The 27696-nt window shown below is 34.0% G+C and overlaps 1 protein-coding gene across 1 annotated transcript; it reads right to left on the reverse strand.

Annotated features, from left to right (window-relative positions):
- Positions 1–268: 268 nt before the first annotated feature.
- On the reverse strand, positions 269–27683 carry LOC148227734 (ras-related protein Rac1). The gene is made up of 6 exons (XM_088202630.1): positions 27503–27683; positions 3149–3220; positions 2743–2923; positions 2545–2679; positions 2311–2481; positions 269–2233 (listed from the first exon to the last, which is right to left on the reverse strand). The coding sequence occupies exons 1-5, from the start codon at positions 27535–27537 to the stop codon at positions 2323–2325; spliced, it is 582 nt and encodes a 193-aa protein (XP_088058756.1). The 5' UTR covers positions 27538–27683; the 3' UTR covers positions 269–2233; positions 2311–2322.
- Between the last annotated feature and the right edge of the window lie 13 nt (positions 27684–27696).

The following is a 27696-nucleotide window of genomic DNA, read 5'->3' on the forward strand; positions in this document are numbered from 1 at the left end:
AAGTATTCGTCGTGAAGATAAGTTGCTTCTCAGGCACATGCAGATCATATCTGAACAATTTTTAAGATTATGGAAAGCTTGGAATGGTATAATCCATCCAACTTTAATAAACATTGTTTATATAAGTATACATATATAAAGAATATGAATCATTTGCTAAATTTAAAACAAGTAATTATTGAAATAAAATGTATGTACAAATTTCTTAAATGATTTATCTCAGAATATAAATATTATTAAGAAATCAAGCGAATTGAAACAAGTCATAAAAAAATAAACATTTTATTAAAAGTTTTGTGAAATTTGACAGAACACTATTTACGCATCATAAAAAATTATAAATGAATCTTTTTTAAATTAAATAATTAACTGCTAACGATGAACATTTCTTCTTAGCGTTAACTGATCCGCTCAATACGTCCAGTCTTGCCCAATTCTTCCTCACAACAAGCGCTTCTTACGAACACAAATGCGTTAGAATTAGCTTAGATTGGCAAAGTCTTTTGTAACATATTTAACATGTACACGCAGCACACCTATAGTCATACTGATGAAAATAAATATAATTAAAGCGTTAAATAAACTCGGATAAGGGGATAGTGGAAAATTATTACGCACATGAAACGTCAAATATTGAGACTTTTATAAGCAGTTATTTTATACATAGATTTTGTTGTTATAAAATTTATTTATTCAAAAATGTTTTTTTTATAAAATAAAATGTGTAATATTTCTCAACTGAAAAAATTGGCATATACTTAAAATTAACACATAACATTAATCATAACATATACGTACATTTAAAGGATATGAATTGTATATATGTAGTAAGATGTGATTTTTGTAATTTTCTCAATAGTTTAATCACTATGCTCCGGGTATTTTATATTCCAATCTGATGAAAGCGCATATCGCAAACGCATCATATTAAATCAACAATAATTATCTTCCACGCTAATAATTAAATCTTTAAATATACAAAAAAAAACAAGATAAAAAGAAATTATCGAGATCATAATAAAAACAATTTTATTTCAACATGATTATAATATTTACTGGAAGCATCTCAATTATACCGCCTAAACGGTACAGTGACTCCAAAAGCAATACGGAACAATTGCATAATTCCAATATATACAAAAAAACCACATTGGTGTAAAAATGATATGGACATTTAGCAAATTTGATAAACATCACACATTTAGTTATTTTTTAATATATATATAAATATGATGTAGTTATTAACAATCATAGTATTTACATAATACAATTGTCACATACATATAATTTTACATTTATTGTTTTTTATACATAAACATCGAGAGATAAGACAATTTTTTATAAAAACGACTCTCCACCGATTCATAATGCATCTTAAATAAAAAAATAACATTTCAAAACGTGAGCTCTTCTCTCTTCTCTCAATCTTGTGCTGTGTTAATTGAGAATATATCTATAAATTATCATATGCGGAATTAAACTTACAATGTCTATTATATTGTTATACGAATGCCTAAATATTATTTGTTTGCATTGAAAAATATAGAAAGGAATAAATATATGTAAAAATTAAAAAATCTATGTGTACTCAATAATCAATGCACATATTTAACGACAAATATAAGGCTTTCAAAATAAATTAAAAACAGCACGTATGTGAAGGGTAGTTTGTAATAGTACATTTATGTATTAACATGTTGTATTTAATTTTATCACAAGCAATGTTTCATATACACATTGTATATATTCAACAAACTTTCATATATACGTTTGTTAATCTAATGCGTCTCTTACAAAAATATTTGAGATATTCTATCTTAGTTTGGAATAAATCATCATCATAATAAAAGCTCTAAATTTATAAATATTAAACTCAAAAATGTTACCTCTAAAGATACAAATAACTCTGAATCATCATCAATAAAGGTTTTTTATAGCAATATATTATAAAGAGACACTGAGCAAAAGAAAGAATAATTCATAAACAATCGCATCATGTAAAAGCTATTATATAAACAAATAATATTGTAACAATTTATATTGCAGTATTACAAAAGCAACACATTTATTTATTCCACTGACAATTGTGTAAAAATATTCACAAATGCACGCACACGCACATACACTCGTGTCCATTGCGTTCAGTTGGAGCGTTCCCTTCGATAACACAAAACTGTTATATCCATAATTTGTTTTACTTAGATAACATCTGTCTAGAATGAATATTAGTAATCTGTAAAAAAAATAGCTTTGTATCACTAAACAGTTACGAGCAAATAAAGAGGCTTTATGAAAAATTAATATACTCACATATTAAATATATTACAGCAGAGAGCAAATTCTCCGTTTGGGTTTTACTTGCAAAACTGGACATAGTACTGCACGAATCGCCTCATCGAACACCGTTTTAAGTCCTTTTTGGGTAAGGGCTGAACATTCTAAGTATTTAACGGAACCAATTTCTTTGGCCATCGCGAGACCCTAAAAAACAAAAATAATTAATATTAAAACCAGAAAACAAATCAAAATTCATTCAAAACAAACCTGTGGATATGTTACTGGTACTAATTTTTTATCCTTAAGCTTTTCAATGGTATCTTTGTCTTCGCGAAGATCGAGCTTCGTACCGACGAGTATAATTGGCGTTGATGGACAATGATGTCTCACTTCTGGATACCACTGCAAATTAATTTACAAATTCAATAAGATTATGTTGTAAACAAATTAATAAATTTTACGTACCTTAGCTCGAACGTTTTCAAAAGATGCTGGATTCACCAACGAAAAACAAATAAGGAAGACGTCTGTTTGCGGATATGAGAGCGGTCGCAGTCTGTCGTAATCTTCTTGACCGGCTGTATCCCACAATCCCAAGTTGATCGGTTTTCCATCTACCATCACATTCGCCGAATAATTGTCAAATCTGTAACGCACAAACGAAATATTATAATAACAATGGCGATAATCGTACGAGGCTCACTGGAGTGGCTCTCAAACGAGCTGACGTTGACAAAAAGCCACTCCTGCGAAGCAAAGGGTTGGCACAAGTGGCTGCGACCACTTAACTAATTAAAGGGTTTCACAAGACTGCCCCTAGAGACGTGATTGATATCATAATTATATTTTTAGTTTAATAAACCATACTTACACGGTGGGGATGTACTCGCCGGGGAAAGCGTTTGTCGTGTAGCTGATGAGGAGACATGTTTTACCGACGGCACTGTAAAATAACAATAAAAAAATGTTAAATCAATGATCAGTGTTTATTTATTATACAGAATAAAAACGTAAATAAATAATATATTAAGCTTTGTTAAGACTAATGTAAAGTTTAATTTATCTTATGACTGTATTAGACATTAGAAACAATTTTATACGTACATTATATATAAATGTACGTATTTCTGAAAATGTAAAAGCAATGGAGATGGCGCCTAATAAGAATATTAGATAATCAAAAAATTGCATTTCGCGACCAAGTACTCTTACTTATTAAAAATTGTCAGTAAATAAGCAAAATATTTTAAAACTATTTTCAAAATTTTTTTTTGAAATTTTTGCATTAAATACGTTAAATAAATTCTGGGGAATTTTGCCAGACCATAAGGCGCGGATATACACGTCTACAGGGAAATTGGTACACAGGTCTGATATATTTTTGCTGATATTTAAGTTTTTCATGGATTGTAAATTTTCAATGTAAGTTACTACATAGATGATCAGTTGCATTATTTATTTACGTTATCAGACATATTTATTATGATTTTAATAATATTTTTTGTGGAAAAAATTGCTCTTTTATAGATTTTTCCGCAATGATGATTAAATTATCGATTATTAAAGATACAACTTTAAGCACGCTTAAGTAAATTTTATATTATATTGATGAATATTATAGAGAGTAAAAAATCGTATCAAAATTTAAAAATATTAATTTTTAGTACATACTTTTTGATGTTCATAATTATGCACACAAAATCTTAAAGGGTTGTTTATATTGAATATTATTTATATAAAATTAGCTGTTTTTGTTTTTTTAATAATTGTTTGATTTTTAAATTAAATTAAAATCTATTCCACTGTTTCGTAATAATAACATATTATCATGGATTAGGTATGTTGAATTGTGGATCCTGTCCTCCCAGAATCAATTTCTGGATCTGCTAATGCATTCAAGTGGGAAGATCTGTTTTGTCATGAAGTTAAAGGCGAAGTTCATTACTAAGTGCTAAAATTATTTTTAAAACATTTCTGAGATAAGCCAACATAAGTTGATATTATACAGTAGAACTTCATGCTCCTTATATTACGAAATTAGCCAGTCTATTTATTTTCAACAGGCAGTGCACAATAACAATGTTTAATGCATGATAATCACATGCTTTTAAAATTTCTACCCCGTGTTAAATTGATCGCTCTGAGCAGGAACATCATTTCAGCTTTTCACAGAGTAATGAAAGTTGTAAAACTTTAATTAGGTCAAGTTGGGTTTGGTTAATTAGTGATTGTTAGGTTTGGGTTTGAACAGCAAATATACGTTTCGCAACTGTCAAATTGAGTTTCATTGACATTTTATTGTAGCAATTAATACCACTAGCACCTATCAGTTAAATAATATTTTCGCTAGTAGAAATATATATCTATCGGTGAAAATGCATTTGAAAATCACTAGTGAAAATATAACTTGTATATATTGCTACGTGTATACAAGTTGAAATCATATAATTTTACTAGCACCTGCCGGATATATTTTATATTTTCACTGATAACTGTTTTTTTATATATGAAAAATTATTTAAACTTAGTGGACATTAAACAATTTGTTTGACCGTGTGTGAATCGCCTATCAGCGATTCACTTCGCAACTGAAGAAATCATTTTAGCCTTTACTTCATAAAATACATTAATGGTGAAAATGTATTCCATATGATTTCACAAAAATATTTTCGGTATAGAGTTGAGACCTTTTTGATGGATAATACGAATCAGGGACGTCATTTCAGTTTTATCTAAGGGAGGGGAGGGGGTGCAAAAGCTGGCCAGTCAGTGGTCGTTTTTTTAATATTTTGATTTCATATAATTTATATAACAAATCTAGGGATTCCAATCCCGGGATCCCGGGATCCCGAACGATTTTCAATACCCGATGAGTCCCGGGATTATAAAACATAATCCCGAATTTTTCGGATTGGTTGATTTATCAAGCACAATCGAATTATTATTGACAACATCGTTATATTTCGTGTACAAACTTGCGCGAGTTGCACGTGTCATCTGTGAATCTTTGAGGCTGTGAGTCTGAACGTGCTTTTTCAGCAGCAGGCTGCTTAGGAACCAAAATCAGATCAAGGCTAAATGATAAAACACTTGATGCTTTGATGTAACTTCGTGAGTTCTATTCAAAATAATGTTTTCAATTAATTGTGTCTATGAATGTACATACCTATGTACATTCATTGTCAAAAGTTCATTTTTTTCTTCTCAAATAAATATATAACCTTCCCTTTTTATTTTTATTATATTATTTTCTATTTTAAGTCCAAGACTAAAATTATACGTACTTTATACATTGTACGTTATAAAAAACAGATGTAAAAATATATTGTATTATTCATTTTAAATTATTTTTATCGATAAAATAACATGAAAATTATCCCGGGACTGGTCCCGGGATCCCGGGATCGACTAAATGCAATACCGAAATCCCGGGATCAAAATTTTGGCCCGGGATTGGAATCCCTAAACAAATCCAATTGTGGGCAAATGCCTCCTTTCACTATTGTTATTGTATGTTTCATTTATTTAAATTTAACTAATTCAGCCCTGTTTTCGGTGAAGAGTATCGCCGTACATGTACGGTGGTAGATCTTTCATTGTTTTGAAATACCTCAGATAGTTGTATACATATTTACATACATATATAACTGAAGAAATAATATATTTAAAATAAAGTATTTTATATTAATTTTACAAAAAAAATTGAAAGCCTCTGTATTGACATATAAAAAAACCACAAAATCCGAATAGTATATAATAAATATGTAAAATTAAATAATATTAAAGCGTTGGAAATAAATTATGAACACATAATAATACAAAAAGTAGTAAAATAAATCAAAGCAATAAAAAGTTCAGAATCACTTATTTTTTCTATAATTTACTATAAATGCAATATAAACTAATAATAAATAAATAACGACGGAAAAATACGTTAAATTAACTCACTCCTATGTGTATAATAACAAATAAACAATAGTGTATAAATTAACTTACTACTAAAAGGATTAAATACTGAAATATTTTGCGGTTCCGTGGCAAGGGAGCTCTTCAACTGTTTAGTTTGAGAAGCGCTTTTCTAAACTACATGTTTTGATGCATAGTCGAGTTCGGTTCTGCCCGCTCTAAAATTTCTCGGAAGTTGTCCGAGGTTACCGAAAACGGGAGGTAAACTGGGGGTAATTCAGTCGACTTGGACAGCTTCGAGCGCTTCCGAACATTGTCGGCATTATTTTCCGAGTCAAAGGGACCGAAGTCGGAGCTGCGATACTTCCCCTTTCGCTCTCTTGCGTGTCAAGTGACGAAAGTGAGAGAGATAATGATATGGTGTTTCGCAAACTGAGATAGAACGAGTAACTCGGTTCAATTTTAGTATGCGCGTAGGCATCCTATGTCAACACGCATGTCGAGCGCTGCATCGTGGTCACGTGGTCAAGTTATAATACCACATGCTTATCGGGGACTTCAACAGACTCTTACTGACATTTTTTAATATTTTAGGGCACCAAAAGGGATTAACTATATTTTTGATAGTATATTCTTCTAACAGATGTCGTTATTATATTTTTTTTCATATAAAATTAAATAATTAAAAAATAAATAGTGGTACTTGATTTTGTTAAAAAAAATCGTTTCGAATATCCTTATGTATTTTCCTAGATCGGTTTATATAAATGTCACACCATAACGAATTCTTATTTAGAAACGATGGCGACAAATTCTAGGATAGTCCCAGATGTAGCGTTCGTATTATGAAGTATTATTTTTATGCCTTATGGTATTTTGAAAAGCCGACAAAGATTTTGCGTAAGTTGAATATTTACGACTGAAAAATTTTCACTGATATTGTATTGGTGAGTGCACACATAAACTTTTATAATTATCAGTAGCGTAATTTTATTAATATAACAATTTAAAAATTGCGATTATTTGGCACATTTTTTGATCGCGCGCAAATATGCCGGCTGTACGTGACAGAAGCCGCTGTCCGGACATCATCCGGACAGCGTTCTGTTAATTATATTTCAAAGATAGGAAAGGGATTTCACCACTATTAAAAACCCCATATCCGATCGCATTACGCAGAGATTTTCGGGTATGATCAATTAGCGAATATTTTCCCCGGGACGCGCTCATTGTGAGAATCCGGCCGAAAGGGTAGCCGAGTGTAATGACACCGGCGGCGTGCGAGTGGAAGTGGGTCAGGCGGGTTGTTCTAACCACCCCCCAGGCGCCAAGTACGCAGAGCGGGCGGACATGCAGGGTGTGATTTCCGAAAAGCGAGGACAAACCTCCCTGGATGGGTCATCTGTACCTACATACGCTCTACCTACAAACACACACACACACACGGTGGCAGCAGCATCGACGGTGAATTGAATTAAAAACGGCGGTGCCGCAGCGGCAAGTGGACCCACTTAAAGGGTCATCCGGTTCAGATGATCAATCGCACACATCTTCAAGCTTTCCGATACGCGAGGCGTCGAAATCACACGGGGACAAGGGACTACCACCGAATTACGATCAATCAGCGAGCGCGTCGGTTATCTGGACGAGGTGGTTAAACTTGGGATCGTTCGATCGGTTAGCTTTATTTGTTCGAGTAATTCATTGCCCTTATGTTTACCAATATATTTTTCCTAGTGGATGATTCTTTACTGGACAAAAACCTTTTTCTTATTAAATCCACTGCGGTCCAATTTATTCATATAAAATTTATTTAAGGTATACCATGTAACCGTTTCAGATGCTGGGACCACTATCTTAAAAAAACACCCAAGAATGCAATGACAAAAGAAATAATGTTTCGCTCTATACTTATAAATAGTATTAAATTAATTGTTCACTATTGTAATCCGCACAACACCAATGGTTCTCAACATATTTTTAATCGCACGGAATTTATTGGTTTTTTTTTATTACTATGTACATTACAATTACTTGCATATGTATATGTTTGTCAATATTATGATCTTCCATATGAAGATATGATTTTGAATTACGTTTTTAAACAACTTTGTTTTTCTTTCACCAGTTTTTTTACAGAATATAATAATTTACTATATGGGAATAGTACCTATTTGATAAGCCACACCTAGTCAACATCATGACGTTTTTTTTGTCCTTCCATGCAAATACTATAATATTATTGTTCGTTAATTTATATGATGCAACTTCTCCCTTGCGTATTTTTTTATTGCCTGTTTTGAATCTAATTGTGCTAGTTAAATATAATTTTTGAAAAAGTAAATTAGCCAATATACAAAGTAATACAATTCGAGTTTTCTATGTCACTATAAATCAGACATCTGTCAATAATCACGCGCGTTCAAAGCGACAAACGCAGGGACGACATTTCATCTTTTTTCAAGGGGAGGAGAGGAAAAAGTTAGTTAGTCAGTTATTCTTTTATATTCATAGTATTTCAATAAATGACACGCATTTTTAGTTAAATTCAATAAAATCAATCGTGCTGTCGCAGTGGGTACGCTCGGTAATCTAACGTTCATACTACGACTTTTATATTAATATTACAAATTAAATAAGAAACATATAAACCGAATTTTGATAATTGTTTTTTGCGCTCTCCTATTGACCAAAATTCGGTTTGAATTAACTTCGACCAATACTTTCATATCAGAATTCCCCATTAATATCGGTAAAAATAGCTATCATATTTTTAAAACTGTGCAGATAAACTATGGAGCAATATGCGAGATGCTGCGTGTCTATACTTCTTCAGCTTATTTTTACACGAGAGAAATATTTTTGACTTGATCTAATGAAAGTTCTAAAATTAAATTAGTTTTAGAACTTTCATTAAGTTAAATTTGGGTTTGAACAGAAAATGTCAAATAGTTTCATATAATTTCACTGAAAAATACATATTCACTGTAACATTTATACATCGCATGTGAATAAATAATGATAAATGCGTAAATGTATAAATTATTACGTATAAAAAAATTGACTAGCACCTGCCAGATAAATTATATTTTACTAGTAAAAATATAGATCTACCGGTGAAAATAAATTTCGATATAATTTCACTGAAATGACATTTTTCAAAAAAAAATTTTTTAGGGTTAAACCGAGAATTTCTGTTTTAAAACTAGGGACGTAATTTCAGCTTTTTCAAGGGGTTGGCTAATCAGTGGTCGTTTTTTATTATTTCGATTTTATTATGATTCATAGGATTTTATTAAATGACATGCATTTTTCTGGTCAAATTAAAGATGGGTTATTAACCCTTAGACCGCCGACCGGTAAATTGTTAATTACTCGCTGTACGCCATGCGTTTTTAGCGATATAATTTTTTGGCTACTTACTCTGTTTAACACATCATTACAGGCAAAATACTCAATTTTTATATTTTAAAATTATATATGTATGATTAGCATGGTTTAAACATTCTAATTATATCAATAAACAAACATTTTTAGTCGTATTGCTGGATATATGGAGTGAACAAAAAAAAATCTATTCGTCGGTCCGCGAGCTGGCTCGCGTACGCACACCTACACACACATGAACGCGCGCGGCACTATACAAGCGAACGACAAGCAGGGTCATGCTCACACTGAGACAATTTTAATATATAAATCTGCAACGCATTTTTTCTTCGTCTGAACTACATCCTGTTATAAAAATTTACAAATCGACAAGATTTCTTTGATGCATACAAAATCACATATATCGTACACAAAAATAACCCTAATAACCTAACCGTTTGTTTTTGATCAATGGTGTTTGCAATTGGTTGTTGTTGAAGGTTGTCATATTTCTTTATATATAAAAATAATAAATAATAAAACTTGATAGCAAGATACGATGTTACATTTAACTATATATAATTATATGTATAATTTATAATATATACATATTCTTCTTCTTCTTCTTCCACGGCACTACAACCGGTGATCGGTTTTGGCATTTCCACCTAATTTCTTGTAGGGCTTCTAGATATATCTTGAGTTTTAGTATTTCTTCCGATATTGTTTGTATTTTTCCTGGTAGTAATATTGCACATTCCAGCTTCCAAAATTGAAGTCCAATCGTTTATCTAGATTTCGATCGTCTAGGTCAGAGGTCGGCAAAGTGCGGCTCCGGAGCCGCATGCGGCTCTTTGGCCCCTTAAGTGCGGCTATGGCACAAATATCCACGGGCATTCGCACCAGATTTAAAAAAACAAGGAAATATGGAGCTCTAAATTCGAACGTCTTTGTGTTGATTTGGAAAATTATAATAAATGTTTGCTAAATTAATAAATAGATTTGGCTCTTAATTTTTTTTTAATCATTGTAATGTACATATTTGGCTCTTTGGCTAATAAGTTTGCCGACCACTGGTCTAGGTCATTATGAATCGGGGCGGATTTATTATTTCTTTGTAATTTTTTCATAACTATTTGGATTTATCCACGTTGGTTGGTTTGCTCCATGATAGAAACCCTCCTCCTTTATCCGGGCTTGGGACCGGCAAGAGTGCAACATATCTACACTCCAGGCGGAATATGTAATATATATTACACACACACACATATATATACAATAAATAATAAACTTTTCGACCATCGTGACGCATTGGGGTAACCTGTTAGGTCACGATGGTATTAATTTAATGTAAATAAATAGAACAAGTAAAATAAAATGATTCTACGACAAGGAATCGTTTTTGTTATTATTATTATTATTATTTAATATTTACTAAGAGTTAATATTGATATTTTATTAATTATATCTTATTTATATTTATTAATAAGTATTTAATAGTAATTATTATTATTATTATTTAATTATTACAAACAATAAAAACCAATCACAAAAACAGTTGACAATATTAAAACAGTCGAAATAACGTATAAATATATTCACAAGTATTTACAAATCACAATTATCATTGAAATATTGATGACATAATTTAATTTCGATTCATAAATTAAAGTATAAAAAAACGAATTTCCGCGATGCGTTTGTGCTAACCCTAAAAGTGGTCTAAATAAGCACGATCGAAACCACGCGCGAAATACAAACGACTAAAATTAAGGCGTGACTTTATAATTATATATACCACTGTTTCATCGCAAATTCTATAAATAAAATCACTGAAATCGTTTACTAGGAACTCAAACTGATTTTTAAAACATATATTGCCAACTTTTACCTTTCCGTTTCTTTAAAAAATGAAGGTTTTAACGAGCGCATCATATCATGCGCTTGGCGTTAGACAGTAGATTTAGTTGCGCATCATATCATGCGCTTGGCGTTGAAAGGATTAAAGATTTAACGCCATTGGAGCACCTAAAACCTAACATCTACCATTTACAGCAGAGATACCGCCCGAAATGTACAAAAAAAATCACTGCTGCAAAAGGCACTCATTTAATTGATATTATTTTTCTGAAAATAAAAAAAAAATCCGAAGATATCTTTAAATTTGTGGTTTTTTTATATTGATAACAGTGTATCACAACAATCTATCGTAAAACTGAAGGACTATTCTTGATTAAAATAAAACATTCAACGTAATTTATCCTCGCGACTTTAATAGGACACAACATAATAATAATAATACATGATAATTAATTCGTCAGCATCAACTTCACGATTTGGAATTTAATTGAGTTGAATTAAAAACGGTAATTTAAAAAAAATATGTACATAAATATAAAATCATTTTTTTATATTGAGAACCATGGAGTTTACGACGTTTAATAATTTAATAATTCCAGGTAAAATGGTCAGGAATTACTGTAACTAATGAAATAAAATACTGGAAATTGTATCAAAAATCGAAAATATATTGGGCATGACAAAGATGCCTATGGACTTCTAAAGGTTAAACATCGAAAAATCTGTATTTAAAAACAGTTGTTCTGCAAGCGACGATGATATGTTAAAACATCGACGAGCTCTCAAGAGTTACCAGAGGAAATGCAGATTCAAAATAAACAGTCGAGAATCTCTACAGATTTTGATGAGAACGATCCGAGGCAGATCCGCTTCGGGACGTTCCGAAAGCATAAAAACAAAGAGGAGACGATCGTATAAATGCATGTGCCGAGCAGACCGACACCAGACGTGCGGCCATTATTTATTTAAGCATCCTGACGATGACGGGTTACGTACGCGATACGCTTCCGTTGATGGTGCGACGACCTTCAAAAGAAACGGATCCATCCTCTTCCACGGTCCAAGTCCGCTTCCGAGTCGATAACCCTCGAGGATGCAACAACGGCAGCATCAGTCCAGAGAGAGGATCGACCGCAAAACCGCATACAGCGGGAAACGAGATTAAATCGTGACACTGAACTGTTACAATAACAATGAAAGCGATGCTTGTTTGGCTCCTGTCCTCGAAAGGGGAAGAAAATATAAAGATGCGATATCGAGATAAATCACATAAATAAACACCCATCGTCAGTCAAATCAAATATAATTAACATTCTTACTGCGACTAGAATTCCACACTTTGTCTAGGCAATACGTAAAGAAAAATGTATTAGATTAGAAAAGCGACAGTTCTCTCTCAACGATAAAAAGTCGAAGACCTGTCTCGTATCGTTACTCCCGCTACTCTTATCGATTCGCATTCCGCGCGAACAATACGACACTGCGCTGTCAAGAAATAAAGAGCCATATGTGTCATGCACGAACTTCTGAAATAATCTAAGACTGATGATCATTTGCTGACTTTTGATGACTCAAAACTTGTGAGTCATCGTTAACCGTGATTAGTGCTCAAAAAGCACTAGGAGCTACAAAAGCATTGACTCACATGTGCAACGATTATTAATTAAAAAGCGTTTCGACATGCGTACCGGGAAGTCAGAGCTTTAGTCACTGCATCGATTGTGCATAATTACTAAGCGCGGTGGCAACTGTGTTTATTCGGAGATAACGAGTCAAACTATTTATCTACTTGATATACGACTATCCTCGAAAATCCCAAAACATCCGCGCTGTCACGAACATACACAAACACGAATTACGCGAGCACGAGAAACACAACAACTGTGCAAACAAAGAGCGTATCGCAACCGAAATCGTGACAATTTTCACTGTCGTAGACCAATAAGCAAAACAGTCGATGACGCAGAGTTTTTATCATTTTTTGACGTTGACGAAGCGACCGTGACGGGACTCGAAATTAAAAAGCAAGGGGAAACGCGCCACCACGTATTCGCCGTAAATTCCCTAGCGAGCTAAATCTCCCAGCTTGCGAAATTAAACCGAGAGGGCAGGCAAACTCTTACGCGGCGCGCAATCAAAGTTCTTATCACGTAAATTATTAAAACTTATCGCGTTTTCGTGGCGTGACGGGTTGCTACGGTTCGTTTAGCGGCCGTTCCCTAATTGTTTAGCGTCAAAATAGAACACATACGCATCGAAGCGCACACCTGACTCGTCGATTGAAAAATAATCACGAAGGTTCCGATCGATAGTCCCAGGAGCGTACTCCTCTCTAGAAAATTGGGTCAGTGCGAAAAATTAACGATATGTGCAAAGAAACCTTTCAGCAGAAAAGAACAAACTAGAAACTCCGCTGTTCCAAACCATAAATCCATTTAATCGTATAAAGTAAATGAGCGATTTCTGACGATTTATAATTCGTTAAATATTGCAATGTCATTTTATGATATTATCATCGATAAGTCAGCTGTATTGATAATTGTTATTGTTATGTATTGACTTACATTGAATTGGTAAGTATTTTATTGAGCGAATGGTTAGTATTAATTTACTGTAATGGTCAGTATAAATATTATGTTTGGTCAGTATAAACATACAGCTGTGACCAATTGAAAGTTTCATAGGCAATATTTCACGAATTCAATTATTAAAATATTAACTTGTTCTATTGTATTTTTTTATGATCAAGTGCATCTGTGGTAATAATTTAAAAGATATTTAAATTCGTAAAGCCTCCTCAATTGCACGTTAGCCTCGGTTATGTAAAGACGAACCCAAAATCATGGAGAGATCCAAACAAATGTCGTTTACGGTAAAATCTAAAATAATATCATATCTCGAAGAAAATGTTTCAATTCTAGAGATAGCGCGAAGAATGGGGTTTAGTGGTTCTGCTATTCGAAAATTCATTAAAAATATTGAGAAACAAGAATTATAGAGAGGGTGGAAGTGGGTGGTCGAAAGTGTATTACCTGCTCGAGAAGACCGCAAAATAAAAGATACCATAAAAAATATCTCCTGAAATACAAACAGTATTGCAATCTACCTCAAACTCCAATACATCGAGACGGACAGTGAATAGACGTTTAGTTGAAGCTGGATTTAAAGCGCGAAACCCAGCAAAAAAACAATATTTACTGAGAAAATGAAAAAGAATTCCCTTGTATGGGCAAAAGCTCATTGCCATTGGAACGTCGAACATTGGAGAAGAGTGTCTTTCACCGACGAATCCAAATTTAATCTGTTTGGAGCAGATGATAAGCGACTGTGCGCTGTTGAAAAAGCGAAAGATTAAATCCCTTAGGTATTAATCGATTCATCAAGCATTCACTTTATGACATAAAGTTTATGTGATGATCTGGGGGTGTATGACAGCTTATGGATTAGACTCTATAAATTTCGTACAAGGCACCATGAATGCAAAAATATATAAATCGGTTGTATAAAACGACTTTATTCCAACCCTTGAAGAACTTTCCCAACACACTGCTCAGCCCATTTTGCAAGACAACCATGCCATCGAGCTCGTTCTGTGAGTCCAATTATAGTTTTTACATTCAAACTTTCACTAAATCAATCCTCTATCTATAGATAACATAATTCAGAGTTAATGGGAATCACATAATTAACATGGCCAGGAAATAACCCCGACCTAAGCCCAATTGAAAAATTATAGACAATCATAAAACAACAATTAAGAAAAAAACGATCAAAAAATTTAGCCGAATTGAAAAAACATATGGAAGTGTGAGAAGAGGAGAACGATCTAAAAATAATTGAAAATCTGTATTTATCGATGCCATGCAGAATAAAATAGTTTATTAAAAATAAAGGTGAAATTACGTCAAAATAATTTTGTTAAGATGTTATAAAAATGTTTTATTTACAAGCTAATTTTTAATGCCCCCGATATTGCTTTCTATGAATAGAACAAAAAAAAGGTCGCGCGCACGTGTAGAGTTGGAGGCTCGCCATTATGCACTTGTTGGGACGACGAAAAAAATACACATTTCCCAGAATTGACGCAATTATACATTACTAATTTTACAAACCCATATTTTTTAACAGTATTAACGGATAACGAATTATAAATTCAAAAATGTGTAAGTAGATAAAATAATTAAAATACGTATAAGAACCGTGTCAACTTTCGGTTGGCATTAGCTGTATTTTAATTTTTAATACGTTGCGCTACAAATTGAATAGTTTGCACTTGGTACAACCTAAATGTTATATATTATTATTTATTCTTTGGAGTTTGGATAATTCGTTTAGGTTTTGGTTTGAATAGCAAATGGACGTTTCGCAACTGTCAACATGATAATATTTTTCTTGTATGCATTACATTTGTTTAATGTTGAAATATTTTTTTAATGTTGAATAAATTTAATTGTAGTGGAATAATTTATTTTTCGTCCAATATATTTGTTATTAGTGCAAATTGTTTTTATCAAAGTGAATATGATCTAATCTAAATTTCAATTAATTATCAATCTTTTGATAATGTAATTTTAATAATGTGTTTATTTGTCTCTATTTATTAAAACATTAAGTTTGTAAACACTCAACAGTGTTGCCAGTCAAAATCATTCAAAAACTGGCAGATCATTAATCATCTGACAAAACGGAACTGATTAAATGATTTTTCACTGACTATTAATGATTTATATCGATCGTTTTTATATACTGGCCTAATAAACATAAGCATTTTTATTAAACATTTGGGCGAATATAGATACATACACGCCATAGTTTTCTGATGCACTTAGCGCTGGATTAATGCAATCATAATTAAATTAAACCTATAAGTAGAAATACATGACATTATCAGAAAGCAATAGGAACGATCCTCTAATTACTCTGTGTAATGTCACTCAAGTTGATTAATAGACCTGGAAACTAAAAGTAGTTACCGCGAGTTTAAATTAGAAGAGCCAAACCATCAACGATAACTTTACTCTGAAAGCTGAGAATAAAAGGATTGACTATTAATCATTAATAATTATCGGTTAAACCTTGAAATTCATGAAATGTGTTTAAAACTTGTAGCATCAGTGCAGAATATAGGTAGGGTTTATAAACCATAGCAGTGTGCTTTTGTTTCATTATTAAGAGTAACATTTCATAGAGAAATTGTGGGTTTAACCCTCGGTTAATCATGAAGAAGAATATTACCCTCGTCACATTATTATTATCATTTTAAAATAAAAAAATAAATGTTTTGACAGTATTTATAAAGAAAATCTCAAGTTATTTTTCTGTCGGAACATCGGGTAAAATGTATCGCAGTAATTCGTTAAAACTACAATAAAAACTAATTACAACTCGCAGAACAAAATCATTCGTTACGCCGACGCGCGTGATGGTCGAAGAGTTTGATGGATTAGGTCCATTACCAAGTGGATCTAAATAAAGTGACGAGTAGTCAGTGAAATGTATTTTAAAAGGTACTCGCGACAGCGTTGTCAATTTTTTAGCTGTTACGCAAAAAATAGTATATAAAAAAATAACAAAACAACACATGTTTCTGACTAAAATTGTCGCATTGGCCAAATGATCGGGATAGGAAAGAGCTAAAAAATATATCAGGTTGTTCCATAACCCTCACGAGAGGATACATACGATAACAACTATTCGAAGTGGAGTTTGTTCGAAATTACTTTACATATCAGGTTGTTCCATTATTATTTGCGATTTTTAAAGTGCGGGATAAATGAGTAAAAACATAAAACGGCTATTGCTTTTACTAAATTATATATAATATCCATCTTTTTATAAACTTTTTCTCTACATGTTAATCATTTTTTTATATTTATCGTTAATCTCGGACCTGCTTTGACGGCAGCCCTAATATCCTCACTAACAATCCCTAAGGACTCGCACTTAGGGGTTGAACCACGTTTCACACTTTCTAAATATAATGACATCTCTGCCTATTGCATTAGCTGTTTTTAACATATGTTATCGTATTACGACCGACTTAAAACTCATAAAGCATAATATAGCTTAACTGAGATTATTTTATCTCCACTGCCATTGTTGATTTAGGGTTGAAAACATCGAAACCAAAAATATCACGTTACTAACTAGCATCATTGATACGACTATTAATAGACACCGTTATTTTATAAAAAGTTAAACATTTTTGCAGATTCCCAGATGTCAAAACTTGATTTTTCTACTACCACTCGAGAGTTCATCCTTGCACCAGCGGTGATTCCCTATCGAGCGGTAATTTCCTATCGAGCTAGACGGTTTACCGTTACATTCTTATTAGAATCCACTACTATTTACCTCTCAGCCATACACCGTGGGGGTGTTACCCTGCGCTTCTAAAGATATATTTACCATTTTATTTTTATTTTATAATAGTGCTCTTTTCTTATAATAAATACAAATATTTTATTTCTTTTGTAAACAACAAAAGTAAAAACACAGTTAATAATGACTGCAATAATTATATTTATTTAAAATATCTTTGAAATTCTGCGCAAAATTAAAAAAAAATCAGATACGTATACAATATATAAGAGTAGCAAAATTATAGAATGAAGTTAGTGGCATTGTAGGTTAATCAAATTTATTCATTTAACAATCCAGGACTGACGCCGATCCCTTATAAATAAAAGTGGGAGGAGTGTCGCATGCAACGAAGAAAGAGATAAAGCATGCTAGTTCGTGTAACGGTACTTCGTCCAGACGACATGGGAATCTTATGAAGCCAGCGGTGCTACTACTCGGCGCAAGGTGCACCTAGTATCGACCGAGACTGAAGAAGCAGCCGCTATCTACCTCACGTCAAATATGATCCAGCGAGTCTGAAATCTAAGAATTCAACCTGATCTTCGGATAAAACAATGGAAGATAAGATGGATGCAGACAAACATATGACGACAATACCTATCTAAACTAATTACTGCTTAGTAAAACATAGATACAAAAAATGTAAATGTATAAAATGTTATAAAAAAATGTATTGTAAATATTGCTTATAAAAACTTTTCTGCGCCTTTATCACATATGTTTTCGGAAAATCTAAAAAAAACTACGGGGTGTATATTTTAGAAGCATTTCGATAAGTAAATTTTGCGTTGCGTTGTAAACTTTTGATATATCCGAATATTCTCGAACAATCACTAATCGCTCAGCACTAAACGTGAGAAAACTGCTTTGTTATTGCACGTGTCGATGTTTCCTGTGTACGATTCGTTGTCGTGTATGGTTCAACTTCGTGTTGAATTAGAAATTTTACAACTCGTAATACATACATGTGTGCGATGCAAAAATAACAATAAGAACTGAAGACAACTAACGAGCATTCTCGGAAATACTCAACGAGTGTGTTATTTGTAGAAACACAAGACGGTTGCAGAAACAGCAAGCGAGAAATTGATTCAGTTAATTGTTTGCGCATTCCAGACGAACAGCGATCGTCAAATATGAATAATTCATATTGTTGAAGCATGGCAAAAAGAAAGTACACACACTATAATTTAAGTGCATTATTTTCCTCCATGAGGGCGGTGGCTCAAATGCTAGATATGCCTTACAAACAAACAACCACCTGTTCGTGGTAATGTTCTGATGAGAAAAAAGACAACGTATACAATCAAATTTGGCTCGCAACCATCTGCTAATGACGTCACACCTTGTTTATGTTTCATCGTGTAATCTTTCAGCCCCTTCGTGTTTTATGGACCTTAAACCATCGCAGTGGACTCTGCGTATACGCACCACATGCAACCGCATTTAAAAAGCAAATGATTTTGCGGTTTTTCTGACGCATTACCACCATCAGTGGCGCCAGTTTGATATCAAACGGTGAGTTATGCGCTACTGCCAAAAAAGAAGACGACGACGAGCTTGTCACCGAATAAGGTGGACGATGCGTGCAAATTTCTACGTGGGCGAGCTCGCGGTATTGATACATTCGCGGGTGAGATCACTGTACCACAGAGACCATTCTTATGCAAGCGAAGTGAGGTCGCTGGGATCTGGGTCGGGTACACGCTCAATCGGTCACAAGGTGACAGACAGTTCACTGTCAGCGGACGGTAGCCGCGCGCTCAGGTGTCATCGGTCATCGTTTGACAATGAGGAGTCAATCAGTTCAATAGAGTCCAATGTTGGCATCATTGCGCGTTTTTTTGAGCAACCGGAGCGAAGAAACCGACGCAGATCTCCCGCATGCCGACTAGAATGATCCACGAATCACTGCGCGCGAGGAATCAATAACGCTGCGAGAGCAATTTGCTCGTTTAATAAGATAATTATCTATCGAACGATAAACGAGACACTGTTTGATCAGTCGTGTCGTAATTGCAGGGCTGTGATAAATGTGTATCATGCAGGGACGTCATTTCACATTTTTTTCTAGAGGAGGGCAAGTTGGCCAGTCAGTGGTCGTTTATATTAATATATAAATAGTATAGATATCAGTATATCGAAGCTCACGGTACCGAAGAAAAAAAATCGTTATACTGAAAATTCGATATATTTTTATTTTATTTTTATTTACCATATTACTACAGCATCAAAATAACCTCTTACAAGATTGACAAATCGTTTTTGTCCATTTTTGAGGATAATATAATGAGCACAATAATTTAAAAAAAATGTTTTAATATTTTTTTGGAATTTCGTTATTCGTTATAAAGAGATTTCACTAAGATTCGTGGTATTTCATTAAATTAAAAGCATTTTCAAGAAAAATTTCCTTATTTGCCTATTCTCAAATGTTCCTGTTTAGAATCCACGTCAAAAGCAATACAATTGTGCCGTCGTAGTGGAAGCACTCGGTTATCTAGCGTTCATATTTATAACAATATTACGATATACAATAAGTGAGAATCGAATGAAGCACATCTAAACCGAATTTTGACCAATAGGAGGGCGCAAAAAACAATTATCGCTTCTCAGAAGTCAAAAATTCACGTCAAAAGCAATAAAATCGTGCCGTCGCCGTCGCAGTGGGAACGCTCGTTACCGAGCGTTCCCACTGCGAACGCGACGACACGATTTTATCGCTTTTGACGTGAATTTTTGACTTCTGAGAAGCGATAATTGTTTTTTGCACCCTCCTATTGGCCAAAATTTGGTTTGAATATACTTTGATCAGCCCTCTTATATCAGAAGTCCGTAGTAATATCGGTAAGAATAGCTATAATATTTTTAAAACACAGTGTAATATCCAAGTGCAGACAAATTATGGAGCAATATGCGAGATGCGACGTGTCTGAACTTATTCTGCTTATTTTCCTTTAAGAGATGAATTGGGTTAGTTTATATTTTAGACTTGATCTAATGAAAATTCTAATACTATACTTAGTTCCTGGTATGATTAAATTGAAAATTAGCACGTTACATTGCCAGTCAGTATCTGAACGCACGTGTAGTGTGCGTGGTTAAAAAATGCGCACCTACATGCAAGTTCCAATACGCGACCCTGAATATCAATCGTTCATCCGCAGCTCTTGTCTTATCGTTGGAATTCTCAAAGGAACACAAGTGGCCGGTTATGTCTGGTGTTAAACGCATTTTTTCGAATTCGCCTATGATGTACACACGTCTAGACTATACCGCGATTTCTAGGTCAATCGACTCTAGATGAAACCCGTTATCATCATAACATATCCTTCATCCATGAACAGCGTTAAATCTCAAGCGTCCAGATGCTTGAAAATACCTTGTCAAGATTCCGCGGCTTTAAATTAACATGTTTTAACACATATAACCAAATCAAATCCAATGAACATTGTTTACGGTCGTTTCCAGCTACTATACAAGGTTCTTTACACATTGCTTTATCTATATTTAGCAGCACTTCCTTAATTTGAATCATTCATCGGCGCCATTGTGCATTCTGCGTTGCATATTCGCGCAATTATAGCGAAACGAGCGTATGTATAGTCGGCAGATGCGCTTCAGCATCCGCGAGAGAGTGCGAGAAAGGCACATGACCCTTGGACGTACTCGACCTTAAATCAGAGTAAAACCTGTCCGCGTAGCTCTCCTGGGGATTCTCAATCTCGGATAAGCCGAAAGCCGTAAAAACCGCACTACGGAGACATTGTTTGTGACGCAGGTCGTATTTTGATCTGAATCCCGCGGCGGGAGAACGAAACGAACGCAAATAGACTAGGTACAAATTGCCAGATTGTAGTCATTACGGGGCGAGAGAACGCTGCACTTTGAGTAATTTACATAACGCGCGATGACAAAAGAACGAAACGCTCAACAGGCCGTTCCGAAACAGTAAATCATACTAACTACACCTGTCACAGTTAATTACGTGGCAATCGCCAGTCGTGGGGGTATGAAAGTAAATAAAAATGACATGCGAACTTTCTTAAATTGAACGGTATATGCTATAACCTGAAGCTTCTTCGGTCATGAAATAAATTTCTCGATTCAAGAGATGTCAGTTGGAGCACTTGACTCAATTTTACAGATAATTAACGAAAAGTTGCATTCTTGAATTCCTTGAAGTGAATTACCACAGTACAAATTAACCCTCAAAGTTAGTAGTCCTACTATGCTACAGTGAAGGCGTTGAGCACATATACGATTAAGGCAATAATAATGAGAGAATGTATTTATTCCATAAATCATAAGCGAATTGCCATTTCGCTTTAATTCGCAATTCTCATTGTATATTTTAAGTTGCAGTGTTACGAGTATAGCATCGAGAACACATTAATGTGCTAGCAGGTGAAAATATTTCAAATAAAAAGCATTGTCTATTGCGTTGAAGGAAACAAAACGTGTCTACAGTTTATTTTCAAGAGTCCATGGACAATAATCGTCATTAGTTGTTCCTTATGCCTAGTCCCCCCTATAACGTAGTATACCTATAATGAAGTCCAATCTCTACGCTATAAGGGGACTGCACTTCTCGAAATAATTGGGAGACAACCCTAAAATAAGCAGAGAATTTTTAACCCCTGAGTTGCCGAATTCAGATATATTGACTGTATTCGAATATGATAAATCTAAAATTACGGTTTTACATACACATACGCTAAAACCCCTAATAAATTGCTTTAAACAGGCGTAAAATTGGGCATTGTTTGTATTAATTTAATATAGATAAAAAAACTTCACAGTCAATATTTGAGATAGTACACAGCTGCACAATATCAACTCAGAAGTACGAATGATTTCTGGAATTTCAGCACTTACAAACTGTTTTTTTGTCGGATTAATTGTTATAAATAAAATAATGATTTGAAGATAAATGTTGCAAAATAAAATTGGCAAATTGACTACCTACTAATATAAAACGGTAGTCAGTGAATATGCAAGAATAATTCTTTGGTATACCGTGGACAGCGCGGAAAGGTTGTGAAACTCTGTGAAGTTTCAATAAAATAACAGAATAATCATACAGAGATTGTGGTGCAGGGATTGATGAGTCTAATCTATCCGGGAAATAAATGTTCCTGTGCCAATTACATATACAAGCGGGCGAATAAAACAAAACTTTAGGAACTGATGTTCATAAGAGAATATCAATAATAAAGCATAATCGAGTTTTGTGGACGGATATTTTTTGGAAACCTCCCGCGTAGTACAGATTTATTTATGTCTTACTTTTTTATTAAAGAAACACGTCAGCGTTCACGGTCACGCATGTCGTAAATACAAAATGAAACCACTTTCTTCCCGATTCGCGTGGCCATATGGAGTTTTCAGTGCGGTCGATATTTTTTTAATCTATAAGTTTATCAACTGGCGTTTATCGGGCCGCGCGCGCTATCGAACGCTCGTTCAAAATCAAATCAGACAAGGTCAGCCGTATAGGCTCGGGCGAAATCGGCCCGATTCGACCGCAATTGGGCAATATCACGAAGTACCCCTCGATCGATTTGCAATTAGCCGCCCTCTCGCTGAGCGCAAAAACTTGGTCGTTCGCACAAAGGGAACCTAGGACAATCCGAAAGGCGTTCGTCCGCTCGGTATTAGCATGTATTGTACTTTCGGCGCAATTTTGCTTACAATTCACAATTTGAAAGTTGGGAACAGTTGTATATATTTTTTTTTTCTTTGATGACCATCGTTATCCGGTTTTTCCCAACTCATGTTTAGAGCGCTGGAAAGCAGACTTTCCGAATCGGCTGCGATTACGGTTTGATTAGATTATGACGAATTCGGTCAGAATCGGCAGAATATAAGCTACGATAAGACTGCGGTTAGTGCGTATGTGGAATTTAAATTTCCAAAGGAGACAAAAATACCGTAGTGGTGTCACTAATGACTGTGACCAACGAATAATCATTGTCTAAGTTCCAAACTAATCACCGTCGAGAAAATACAGTTTCTGAATACAATGGCTCAACATAATTATTTTACAATATGTCAATTCAGTACCCCTCCCCTCGACCTATACATGCAACGTCAAATTTGCATTCTAAACTGACAAATCATTTAAAGTGCGTATATTTGTTTATAAGCAAAGGTCGGCAAAACGCATTGGATAAACGCTACTGTTAAATTTACAAAAGAGGTTCTCAGTTCTTAAAAAATAATTTGCGTTAAGCTATCAAATAAATATACATTTTTCGGTCACGTCTTGACATGGCTTTAGTTCAGTTTTAATTAGTTTTCTCCCAAAAATTATGTTTTCTTTAAATATTATCTACAATATTTTCCCAAGTGAGAAATTCATCTTGATTAGCTTTCGAGTTTTATATTCATATTTTTTACGAAATTAAAAACTTCTTCTTTTACTTCGATAAAATTCACTCTAAATATATAAAAACACAACTAGACGTTCCGATGAAATATTTATGGATTACTGCACAGGATATCTAATTAACAACACAATTATACTTTTGTATTGACCAACAGTAAATTTAACCTATTCTACTAGAGAACGAAGCTCAATTTAAAATTCGTAATAATACAAACTCTGTATTAACACTTTACAGGCCGATGGTAAAGCATGTGTGGTAGTGATAACGCGCAGAGCTGGCAACTGATTTAAAATTATAAAAAATAACTATCAGTCTAAAAAAATGTTTACCTAATGCAGGGTTTTTCAAATTATGTTCCGTTAAAAGTTAACAAGTGTGCATATTTTGTTCGGCTGTTCGGTCCAAATTCCGACCGACTGCCATTAGTCTGTCGACAGTTGGCAAAAGTCGGTTGCCCGCTGATAAGCTCGTTTCCAATTTTTTGAGACGTGACTCACTGGAAAAGTCTGAACTAAAAGTGAAAACGCAACAGACACTCATTAATCGATGTGTGAAAGACAGGGTCACGCGTTATTAACGAGCAGGCTGTCATAAAAAATAGATGCAGTACATTTATCAGATAATACTATTTAAGTTTTTTTTACTGACATCGAGAAAGAGATAATTTATCGACCTGGACTTTGCAGTGAATATGCATTGAAAATGGGTGAATCTACAAGTGTTGCAGAGCTGGCTGTACTACTAGTGTTTGCTAGTTATGTATTTAAAAAAAGTATTGAAGAAGTTACTCATGTGAGCATGAAAAACCACAAAAGATATGTACAAATGTAATAATGATTACATTATAAAACATGATATAGGTTGGGAGAAGTGTATCACGTATCCTACAAGAAGCTACAAAAGCAACCAAAAGTCATTGTATTTTACATAGGCAAACAAAATTAAAACATGATAAGCCAGATAAAATCTCGACCACTTCAATCCAGAGTATTTAAAATTTTGTGTGATGAAATGGGTAGCGAACCGAATAAACTTTTATTACATACTGAAGTGAGATGACCATTCAGGGGGAAAGCACTAATGAGGCTTTATAAACTTCGATGTAACGTGTTGGTCTTCTTTAAGGCACAAATTGGTTTAGGACAAAATTTTATTAACCTTTTATCAAATCCTCCGTGGTAGATTAAGTTATCGTTACAAGGAAAAAGTATTATACTTTTTAATACAAGAGATAAAATTGCATATTTTTAGTAAAAAAAATTATGCAGTTGAACGGAACAATGTTGATTGTTTTTCCGCCATACATGAATGTTTGACTGAATTAAATTTTAAAGAGGAAGAAGTTCCTAAAGAATTTTTAGAACACTTACATGACATGAAAACAACTCAATTTCAATATTAAAAACTAGTGAGTTCGTAATCCATTTTCCGCGAAAGCTAGACAGCGTCTATAATGCAAGTGATTTTGAAAAACTTATTGGTTCAAAACAAAAATACAAAGACCCTCCATTCAAGGATTTCTGTGCGAATTTATCAAAGGTGTACCCCATTTTTTACAAAACAAGCTGTTATGTTTTACTTCCGTTTACAACGACATATTTATGTGAAGCAGAATTTTCTTGTTATGCTGTAACGAAGCCAAATTCCAGGAACAGGGTCGTCGCCACAACAGATATAATAATTAAACTTTCTAATATTGTGCATAATTTCAAGAAAATTTGCAATTCAAAGACCCATCAGGAATCATCAGATTCTTCATTTACATTATGTGGTATGTTTTAAACAATTACTAAATAAATAATTGACTTTTTTCATTTATTTTAATTTGGGAAGTTTGGGAAGCCCTGATCTAATGAATAATCCGAATTCGAATTATCCATAATTTCGCCAACTTTATAAAGATCATAATTTATAATGAACTCATCTCTAAATGGTTTTGGAAGCAAAACATTTAGAGATGAGTTCAAAAATCTTGTTATAATAAAAATGTGACATATTATAATCATTTCTATGACCTATTATCATCAAATTCCGAACTGCAACTTTAAATATAATTTGTTTTGGAAGCTAATTTTTTTTATATTCCCTTGCAACAGGGTAAATCTGTACCAACTGAATAAGTCAATTAGACATAATAAATACCTGCAAGTAAGTATCAATCGGTACCATCTATATAAATTATTATATGTATTTTAATATTTAATCAATATATGTTACTTTGCAGCTATTTTTTACAAATAAAAATTCGAGACCGCTGCCGTGGCTAGAACCAGAGACCACTGAGTTACAGGTCTAGATATTTCGGACTACCTCATTTCGACCTTAAATATGCCATTTATTCAAATAAACTGAAAAAGATTTCGATACGCTCGACATACTATTTATGCAAAGTTAAGAAGCAATTTAAAATAGTATTAACGAAGTACTCAATGTGATTATTCAAATTTTATACTATTGGAAATTTTTTAAATATACTGTTCGATATACGAATACATGTCACACTTTGAACGCTTATATCTTCCAAACTTAAAAGGGTACTCTCTTGTTAAAATATTTATTTATATACAACTAAGTAGATTCATCAAAGCGGGTTATTCATTGGGTGTTCACGTTCTGATCAACGCTCACTCGCTGCAACACAACAGGTTATTGCAGAATGAACACATCCATTTTCAATGAAAATATAATTGTAAATAATAAATAAATAAAATGTATAAACAAACAAATTTGACCCCCCGATAACATGAACGTGCCCTTAAAAGTCGCATTTGTTAGCTTCCGTTACTCGAGCTGGGCAATAAGAGCTACAATATGAATATGTTAAAATGTCAATATTGTCAACGAAATAATGACAGTTGAGTTTTGGTCATGGTTTATTTTATGTTATTTGCGATAAATAATGCCACTTTACTTGTACTATTCTGATCATATACTATGAAAACAGCAAGTAATTGATTATATCTGCGAATTAAAGTACCGAGTAGCGTTTGGTATCGTCGTAATCATATGAGATAACTGAAATCGATTGTGAATCGATACCTAGTGACTGTTGTTATGGTCGTGCAATCGTTCATACAAGACAAATTTTATGGCCAAATAAAAAAAACAAACGGCGGCCATCTTTATTTTTGAAAATGGAGACTGATGACGATCACAATTTGCAGGTTATAATCGCTGCATACGGATCATAGGCGATAGGCGATTCGAATTTAGAGTCGAACAGATAAGATACGTCGCACGGACACGGACGCGCACGGGGGTGGGTGTCGGAGCTAGTATGGCGGCGTAACAAGTGACAGCGGCGCTGACGTCACTGCGGGCGGGGCTCAGGCACCTACCCGTCTCCGACGACGACGCATTTGATGGCCTGCATGACGGCTGGAGGTTTCCGAACGGGCGGGCGTCTCGCGTCTGTTCGGCTTCGACTGCGCCGACACCGGCGAAACACTACGCGCGCTGCGACGACCGGTGACCGGCGAGCGCTAGAGATGCGCTGACCGCGACAGACCACTCGCGACTGCCGCCGGCGGCG

This window comes from Plectrocnemia conspersa, unplaced genomic scaffold (genome assembly GCF_051122295.1).
Source record: "Plectrocnemia conspersa isolate PC_06_02 unplaced genomic scaffold, ASM5112229v1 ptg000013l, whole genome shotgun sequence".
In the NCBI taxonomy this organism is placed as follows: domain Eukaryota; kingdom Metazoa; phylum Arthropoda; class Insecta; order Trichoptera; family Polycentropodidae; genus Plectrocnemia; species Plectrocnemia conspersa.